Source organism: Triticum dicoccoides, chromosome 2A (genome assembly GCF_002162155.2).
Source record: "Triticum dicoccoides isolate Atlit2015 ecotype Zavitan chromosome 2A, WEW_v2.0, whole genome shotgun sequence".
NCBI lineage: Eukaryota > Viridiplantae > Streptophyta > Magnoliopsida > Poales > Poaceae > Triticum > Triticum dicoccoides.
Window position 1 is genome coordinate 493,017,990 of NC_041382.1, and position 10,144 is coordinate 493,028,133.

At 43.7% G+C, this 10,144-nt stretch overlaps 1 protein-coding gene across 1 annotated transcript in view; it reads left to right on the forward strand.

Annotated features, from left to right (window-relative positions):
• The first annotated feature begins 315 nt into the window (after positions 1–315).
• LOC119354998 (protein LAX PANICLE 2-like) overlaps positions 316–10,144 on the forward strand; it is an 11,884-nt gene continuing 2,055 nt past the window's right edge. The window contains exons 1-3 of the mRNA XM_037621765.1: positions 316–1,332; positions 1,618–1,668; positions 1,912–1,984. Coding sequence (XP_037477662.1) covers positions 617–1,332; positions 1,618–1,668; positions 1,912–1,984 — 840 coding nt within the window. The 5' untranslated portion in view covers positions 316–616. The remainder of the gene's footprint in view (positions 1,333–1,617; positions 1,669–1,911; positions 1,985–10,144) is intronic.

The following is a 10,144-nucleotide window of genomic DNA, read 5'->3' on the forward strand; positions in this document are numbered from 1 at the left end:
CGCTGTAGGGTAAATCATGCCACGCCACACGTACTGCCGCGCGGGGCCCGCGGCTCACGACCGCTCTTTTGGTTTCTTCCAAAAGAGCCCCTGGACGACTGAGCTATTCGCCTAAGCAAACCCGCGGTTAAATATCTGGAGCTTCTGTTCTTTTTGTCCCTGCGACCGCGAGGACTCAAAACTTAAAAAGATATACAGAGAGAGAGGGGAGCGGCCCCTTTCTCTCTCTAGGACGGACACGGACGACTCGACTTGCTCGGGTTTTCTCTGTCTCTACCCCCTTCTGAAACTATTTGATCTCCGATCGACCGAGGTCTCTCTCTCCGCCCCTCTTCCTTTCCGCTGCCTCGTGCCATGCTGCTACGGCTCCTCCTCTAGCTACTTCTCCTTGCGTGCCTGCCTACCTAATACTCTCTCTCTCTCTCTTCGTCATCTTCTTCCTCCGATCTCCTGTGGCCAAAGGTACGTGCCTCGCGCGTGCCGACGTCGTGCGTGCCGCGCGCGCGTCTCGGTCTCTCCGACGTTCTAGCGAGCGGAGAGAGAGAGAGAGAGACGGGGGTGGCGCCGGGCCGGGCCGGGCCGGCCGGGTGGATGGAATGAACCGGCGGCAGCCCGGATGGTCCCGGCTCGGAACCTGCAGCTCCTCCGCGACGCGCATGGCACGCCTTTCATCCGCGACGTCGCCGCCGGCGTCAACGCTCTGACGGCACAGCCGACGCCGAGGCCGAGCCACCACATGGCCCAGGAGCCCATTAACCAGGACCCGTCAAAGCCGCCGCCGCCGCAGGAGAGGCAGGAAGTGCACCAGGAGGAGCGACGCGGGGAGGCGCTAGTAGTGTTGCCGCCCCATCCCGCCGGCACAAGCGGCAGCAGCAGTGGCGGCAGCAGCAGCAACGGAGGCGGCGGCGCCGGGGGAGGGGACTGGTTGCGCCTCGGCCTCGGCCCGGCGTCCCCGGGCCCCAGTGGCGCAGCGCCCGACATCGATCTCTTTGCGGCGGACCGCGCGGGGACGGCGGGGCCGCGGCAGGAGACGCTCCCGGGCATGGACGTGCCGCCCGGAGCCTTCCTGCGCCCCGCCATGCCCGGCATTCCGCAGGCGTCGTTACAAATGTCTGTGCCGCGCGCTGGGCCACCTTGGCTGCCGCCTTGGAGCCACGCGGCGCAACAACCGCAGCTGCTTCTCCCGTTCGGACACCGCGGGCTCTACGGGCCTGGCTCGCCGGCCGCGGGCCCCTCCGGCTTCGACACGACCAGGGTTGTGCTGCCTCCACCGGCGGCCACCGCCGCCGCCGCCGCCGGAGTCTGGTTCGTCTTCCAGGCCGCGCCCCACCAGTGAGTGCATATATACACGTCCTACCACTCTCTGCGACTGCACTAGCTACATGGGTACACGCGAGCATTTCATGTGTTCATCGCTACTTACTCCTCCTCATCCTACATATTTCACTCGATGCATGCCAGTTGATTAATTCGTCCTTGAATGATCAAATCCTGCAAATGCAGCGCCTTCATCTGCACGTTCTTAATCCTTTTTTGCTTCGATTCGTGTTGTTTTGCTAGGAGGACTAGCTGTCGGTGTTTTATTGACTTTGATTTTTGTCATCTTGATTTGTGCAGAGGGAGGGAACCGTTCTTGCCTCAGATTCCAAGAAGCTACTTAAGAATCAAGTAATACTCTACAACCCTCTTTTTTTTTCTTTTCTTTCATCGTAATCATTCTGCTGCTTCGATTAGTTGCCTCTCATCCTGCATTTGCATATTCTTTATGCGCCTCCAAATCTGCGAGGCTATGAGATGTATTAATTCATCTAAAAAACATGCTTCGGATGTAATGTGGTTTGTGCTTACTGCTGCGGCGTGGAAAATATGAGAATTTAACATGCGATTTCCTTGTATTTTGATAATTTTCAGAGATGGGAGGGTGACAGTTAGATTGTTGATCAAGTACCTGGCTAACAAGCTCGGATTGGAAGACGAATCAGAGGTATTTAAATATCAGCACAAGTCCGATTAATATCCGTTTTATTTACTAGCATTTTGCATTTTATTCTTCTTCCCCCCTTCTCCGGTCTTTTGTGTTATGGTGAACTTCTTTCTTTATTTTTATTACTGCCAAGATGCATTGTTTTCCCCTTTGCTTTTTCCAACATCGGTGATGAAAGGAACATCAGAGCTAGAAAAGAGACTGGTACGTGTACGGTACAGAGGTGTAGGTATAAAGAAAATAACATTAGACATATGCTTGCACTCCTGAATGAAATATATAAAATTTTAATCAAGCGTGACATTAAGGGTCCAGTTTGTGCTTGTTCCTATTGTAGGTGAGGGGTGTGTGTCTTGGGTGGCACATCATCCCCTCACCACTTGACAAGAACTCCTCCATCCGAGAGAGAGACGCAAAGAGGGACTAGTGAGAGGTTGTTAGATACTAGTCTAGATGGTTAGTTATCAGGCTTGTGATGGAGCTTTACTTGTTTCTTCTTCTTGCTCTCTGTCGGTTCATGCAAACAATAAAGCTGTATATATGTATATATATATACTCATTTTATATTGTACTTATTAATTATTAATTATATCTTAGGGAGGGAGCCTTGGCTAGCTAGCTAACTATAGGTAGAGCCCTCACAAGCCTTTCTGTTCTTTCTTTTCCTATGCATCCTAGGGGTCAGGATATGGCCAAGGAGCTCATCATTGCCTAAAGCCCTTTCTCCCCAGTGCAATGCCTCAAATGGAGGCATAGGAAGGGCTAGCATGCAATGCATGCAACAGAGGCTTTCAGGGCTATGCTCATATATAGGACACATGAGTAGGCATATATGTGTGTGCTGTGTACTCCTACATGCATGCATGTAGAGAGAACCTCTTGCTACGGCCTGGCTAGCCAGTGTGTGCGTCTGTGTATGGGGCTCTGCTTGTGTAAAGCCATAGCATTGTGAGGGAGGGAGGGAGATAGATGGTGCATGCGCTAGAGAAAGAAAAGGCCTCCTTCACCTACCATGCATCACTGAAAGCTATGCACCATCCTCACCTCACCATATGGAAGCATCAAGTAGGGCTTTCGAGTGTTTGTATGTGTGTGTGCATGAGGCTCTCTGTGCATGAGAGAGAGAGAGAGAGAGAGAGTGCGTGAGAGAGAGAGAGAGTGCACCACAACATAACGCGCGCGCACACACACACAAACACACACCATTTCCTGCTCCATCACGTACAGTGATGGATCCTTTTCATTATGACTCGAGATCTTGCTTCCTTTTGCACTCGATAGGCCTACCTAGCAAGCCTGCATATGTTCTCAGTAACTGCAATGATATACTATAGGCTCCTTTTTGTTCAGGACTACACGCATATACAAAAAACACAATATACTCACCATGCACAGACCGACCGGCCCTACAATAAATCTTTGGTTTTCTTATCTACATTTCTCATATGTTAATCTACTCATTTACTTTCCTACCTAGCTACATTGCCTGGCTGTTTCATTGACCAATCTCATGCACAAAATGGCATGCATGCATACACGGTCACGCAGGAATCTTCTTGCGGATATATATACAAAAAGAAAGAAATACATTAATGGTTACAATATGTATCTAGGTAACAATATGTAAGCCGTACTCAATGATGAAAGGATGGCCAACTTTTAAGGTGCCTAATATATAATGTATGATATATTTGTTGCAACAACCTTAGGTGATGCGTGCAGACGTATACTAATATAAGTTTATACGTGGAGGGGTACTGGGTCTGCATGCATGCGCCTTTCTGTTTGAAGAGTAGACTTTGTTCATTTTCTAATTCTTTGATCTTGGTACGCAGAAGTGTTAGGGTGCACATACATACGAGCCTTAATTGCATCAGGATCCCGCTTTTGCTTTCAACTCCAATAAATCGACGTGTTTATCATATACCGTTTTATATATTTCTGGGAATTGACCTGCTAACAACAGCAAGGCCTCACGCTATAGTGTCTCGCCCACACCAATATATTTGCTTCAATGGCGTTGCATATACATATAAGGTATAACTATATGTATGATGGGTTTCATTTGCGCTCACCAATCACCACTCGGCCAGAAACATGCGAAGTGCAATATAGTTTATTAGTTCCAAAATTCACCATAACTTCTTGGGCCTTTTCATAACTATAAATGGGGGTCTACTCCATAGAAGCATATAATTAGGTATAATCAGTAAGTTAACATCTACATGCCGGTACTATAGAGGAGAATATATTCCTCAAATAACTAGCATTAACCGGGGCAATGACGAAAAATAAAATTCATCATGATCTATCATATACACAACTTAATTATGATTTTTTTAGTTAGGGTCATCGGATCGCCCAAGTTGTTGATACCAATATCCTATATCTTTTCTCGAAAAAAATCCTATATCCTATATATCTAAGTATCCCATTTAAATGTGCATGCAAGCCATCCACATCATCAAGTGCATGAAACATTTCCACTTTCCACACATGCAAGCCCTCCACACCATAAAAAAAATCGGCAAAAAATAATTAACCTTCAATGTCAATTTTCCACCACATGCAAACCCTCTGTATATTTGAATTTTTTTTATACTTTCATTGCTATGAATTTCTACAGCAGTGTGCAGGATGTTATCTAGTTTATTTAGATTGCAAGCTTCACATTCCAGTTTATCTTATTTATAAAAGTTATAGTATGTAATGCAATAAAATGTTACTTACATTATTGGTGGAACAAAGTGAAGGCAAAGATATTTTTTGTCTTCTCTTTTGGTAAGCAGTTTAAACGTATTGATGTTTTTGTGCTCTTTGAACATTAAGTCTGATCAATTTCTGAGTTCAAGCCAGGCACTTGAACCCATCTAGTGGAAATGAACATCCACTCTCCTAACCAAGTGAGCTATCTTTTCTACACTCACTTATTCACGGAGTACACATGTCATAAGGTTTCTAATTGTTCAAACTTGATCTGCAAATAAACATTAAAAGTAAGTTCGCTTCTCATAGCATATACCTTCAATTAGTTACATAGGACTTTGAAAGGATTGCACACCACATGTAAGAACTATGTAAAACGTAGGCAAATCCTAATTACTTCACGCTTCTAATGTAAATTCCTGAAACTAGGTCCAGAAATTTAACTAATTATTTTTAAGCATCAGAACATTTAAAGTGTGATATTAGAAGAATTGCTAATATTGAATCACCATGACCTCTATAATCACAAAATCAATAACCAAGTACTCCCTCCGTTCCTAAATAATTGTCTTTCTAGAGATTTCAACAAATGACTACATAAGGAGCAAAATGAGTGAATCTACACTCTAAAACATGTCTACATACATCCGTATGTTGTAGTTCATTTGAGATAGCTAGAAAGACAATTATTTAGGAACGGAGGGAGTATATCACCATGGCTCCCGTCAATCCGCATGCATGCACGCACGATGTATAGTATAGTAGAATGATTGATCAACTGAACATGCAAGTTGGTGTAGGATTTCTTTTTTCATTTTAATTGTCTCGTACTCCCTACAATGGGCCTAGTTTAACCGGCGCCATGGATGTATAACAATTCGTTTTTCTTTTGTGCAAAGATGCCCTTCAAATAAATATTTCCAGGGTCAACTTTGTCTCTACCAGCCAATTCTTTATAATCCAAACTTTAATGTCAATCAAGGAGGTTCTTTGCTAAAAAGAGGGTGATGGTTTTACCAGGTTAAAACGTGTGTCAGCCTTGAGCAGTGAAAGTTCCCCATGACTAGGGATGCGTGCTTGATTTAACAATCTACACAGAATATGGAATGTGGCCATGCTGCGACTAGGATAATATGTAGTATTAATCAGAGTTTAGTGGCAGCTCTTAGCTAATCAAAAGATTCCATCTGTTGATGGATGCCTTTATATACTGCACATCATGCATGCACCAAATGGCTCCACCACTTTGTATATGCATACGACTCGTACTTTCTTCTTTGTCTTTAGCAGTCTGTTGCTCTTTTCCTCAATTGCTATCTTAGTCGTTCACTTAATGTGACAGGCATCTATAGCCTTCGCTTAAAAATTACTAAAGATATATAAAACACATATATATGGGGATTGATTGGGAACAAATCCAATGCATCGTGTCTCTCGTCTCGTGTAGACTATGATGGTCAGTGGTTCAGAGCCAACATTGCATTTAATTCACTTGGTCGTAGTTTTGATCTGATCATGTCGCCGGTACATAAGTACTTGGTATTCATTTCATACGCTAGAAATATGAATGCTATATACGAGTATCCTTCATGCATGTGCAAAGTTGTTAGATCATCAACCGACCTTGTGCATGTGCACGGATGCAGCAAACTAGGCTTGGATTTCTTCATAGTATTTATTGGCGTCATGCCATCGTCGACCTTACCTCACGTATTAACGGACTGTGCACCTAGCTAGCTCGTGAAAGCCAAACTAGAAATTCTCACGGGAGACAAAGCCTAAGGGGAAGGTAAGATAGCTTAGATATATAGCTTTGGTTGTGTGGTTAGATGACAAATCGAAGAACCTTATTAAGTGGGTGCACTTGCACTTTGTGGTGGAATATTTTTACACATACGTGCATGCATGTGGCCCCACCTTGTTAGCCAATGAAACAGACCCACCAAATCACCTGTTTTATGCTCGCATGATTGGTTTCGAGAAGAAAAAGAAAAGAAAAAAGGGAAATAATTAATGTGCATGGGAGTGGGGCCATGCGAGGAATGCGTGCACAGTAGAGACTAGAGAGAGACGGCCGGAGAAGTAGAGAAAGAGTGAGGGGGGTTAGAGAGAGAATAATGCCAAGTTGGTGAAGGGTGAGGCATCTCAATGAAAGTGAAGCAGGAGGAAGGAATAGACGGATGGACAAAAGCCAAAAGGATCACTAACTACTGGTACTGCTACGACGCAAACACTAGCTCTGCAATTCCGTCTCATGCATGCATTCCTTGGATCGGACGTGTCGTCCGTTGTAGTAGCAGCAGCTAGGGGGTTAAAAGCAGCGGAAGCAACGCACTCTGGAGAAGACCCTCGAAACAAGGAGCGGTGGAGAATTGCACCTTCATACTATTACTAGGGCATCCAAGTATAGTACTCATAGTACTTAGTATTGATTTCCCACTATTTTATGTCCATATATATATATATACTTAGTAGTAATAAATTAGCTGCTTTTAGTATGTGTAAATCGACAATCATAGGAGGGCTGGAGGGAGCGTATTGCCACCACTCCTCCCTTTTTTTCTGTCATGCTTATGGATCGGGGGACCATGTGCATATATGCTAACCCCCTTTTGTTCTGGAGAGACTGATTAATTAGCCAGCTAGACTAGAGGGGGTGCAAGTTGAGTTGAATTGATTTTTGGTGATTTGCACGGGAAGAAATTGTACGTGTCAATTGTCATTGGGAATTTAATTAAGAGGGTTTTTTTAGCAGAGAAACCTACCAACAAGAGCAGAATCTAATAGTTTAAGCACACCTGAATCACTATGCAGTGCAGCATTAATTGCATGCAGGCACGCACGCCTCGTCCCTCCAACTATTAGCAGCTAAACCGGAGGCGTACTTAACCACTAATCAAGTACGTACGAACCCCCACGATGATTATATTAGATGCCGATGGCTCGAGCGTTAGTTGGAGGGTACTTGTTTGTGGCCATGCTAGAATTATATTCCCTCCCTCCCTAGCTAGCCAGCGAGCGGGGGCAAAGGGTTTATGCATGCCGCCAAGCCCAACAAAAACGTGTGAGCTCTCATATACAAGGGCCACTGGTTGGTTGGGACCTGGCACATCAATCAAAGCCAGCAATTCCCTTGCAATATATCATAAAAAGAAGAGTATAGTAAGTATAAGATCGATATATGGTGAGTAGTATATGGACGTCCCTAAGTGCTCGACGAGTAGTAGTACTACTACTACTAGACTGGTAGAGGTAGTCGCTCGTGGGTCACATTGATGTAGCTAGCTGTGCTTCTTTGGGGGCAAAGCTAGGGACATTGGACGTTTGGCCGGCCGCACAAACATACATACATCATGGGTCACATGATGGAAAGCCAAATAAGTGCCAAGATTTTTGTTTACATATATTGTATGTTAGTAGAGGAAACTTATCATACTCCTGTAGAAAACTACACCAATCCAAAGCAAGACAAATAATTAGAGATGTACATACTATGGCTACGTTGGTTTCTTGCACGACTGCTAATAAGGCTATGTGCCCATGTAGTGCATGCATGATCATGCATATAATTGGCACGACATGGACAGCTATTATGAACTGGGTATAATGCTGATCATGGCCTCGGGGATTGCAATAATTAGTACTACTGATCTTTGGTCTTTATATAATTCTGCTTGCTGCCAAAGTGTTGGGCACGTCAAATGGCGTCATATATGCACGATCGATTCGATTAAAGATTCGCAGATTGTCAATAGGTGTTCTTTCCTTTTTGTTCTCTTCTTAGTGTGTGGTGCTTGATTAGGTTTCTATATATATTAACCCTTTGTCTAGCTTTGCTGTCTTTGATCGGTAGATGGTTGCATTCTATGTAGAAAAATGCACGCCTGCATGATCATGTGAGACCTAGCACACTACTTCTTGTCCTATTGCTAGTTTGGACTCGCTGGCAGTTTTTGATTGTTAGGAATATCAAATGGACTTGATTGGAAAAAAAAAACTCATATATCCTTGTACATTTTTTGGGTGGATAGTATATTTTGGTTGTTAAAAATATAAGAGTAAAGCTTTGGAAATGTTTAAATAAGAGGATCAATCTCAAAGCATACAAAATGACTACAGCAGCTCCGCCTTTTACACACTTCTCCCACCATCTAAAATTCATCCTACAATCCTCATAAGATTGCTAAGATAAGCTTCTATCAAGAATTAGTTAACTATATCCCACACTAAAGTGCTGAACTCATACTGATTTGTAGCTAGGACATAGGAATGATTTCTACTTGTTGTTTACGAAGTTCCATTTGAGACTGAACGCTGCCATTTGAACACCCTCTTAGATAGGGATCAAGATTCTAGCCAGTACCATTTTTTATGCACTTAATTTTACAAGATCTAGCTTGACTTAGATTTACAACCGTATTTGGCTCTTTTGCCCCATGAGCATGAGAACAGCTAGCGTTTGAATTTTTATTGACTATAAGGCCAAATAACTAGATGCTCCGTGTCACTTCTATATCTAGATGTTACTAGATACTATACGCTTATAGTATCTTAACCAATGAAATTAACCCTCTCAGTGAGGTCACATATGCGCATAGGATTGCCCAGAGGTAGATATGACGTAGTTCTTGTATATTTTTTAGTATTAGGTCATGCATTGGACAACTGATGTATTAGGTAATATGTGTATACAGCACAAATAACTTGATTTTTTTTATTTGCATGTTGTGTACTTGAGAATTTGAGATAGTCAATACATCACGCGTAGGAATTTTGCATTTGCTTCAAATTGTTATGGTGGATGTTTTCCATGAACTGAACATAGAAATCTTACTCTCAAGGCTAGATATGAGCGAGGTCAAACATCACTAGAAAGTCCTATATACACCTAACGAAAAAAACGTAGTGTGCCATGCAAGATTATAATTTTCACTTGAGCTGGGGCGTTGGTTGCTACATGGATTGTCATGGGGAGAGGGGTTGAAGGGTGAGACTTCTTCAACCTGTAAACATGTGCCCACAAATGAGCCCCATTCATCATTCATGCATCTAGGCACTGTGCCGCATACTGCCATAAATAAGCAATATCCTTGGGACCAATTTTTATTTCACGAATACGCAAACCTTGCGTATCTTTTCGCTGGTTGAAGGAGAGTGACATCATAAGGGTTACATCAGCTCACTAAGCCATGTGAAATGAGCAGTGGAACATGCAGAGAAGGGGTTGCTTAGCCCCTCCTTGGGACGAATTATCAGCTTGGTTCGTGATTATTAATTAATTTGAATCACGAGGTCCATTTTGCGCTCTGTACCATGATCTGCTGTCATTGTCAACAATGTCGGTGGCGCTCTCGCTCTCGGTATCATCTAAAAATCATAATCAAGGGTAGGGCCAGACGTCCTTGTCATGCCATGGAAATGGCATGTTTGGTGGAGAAGCACGGTCAGAGAAGC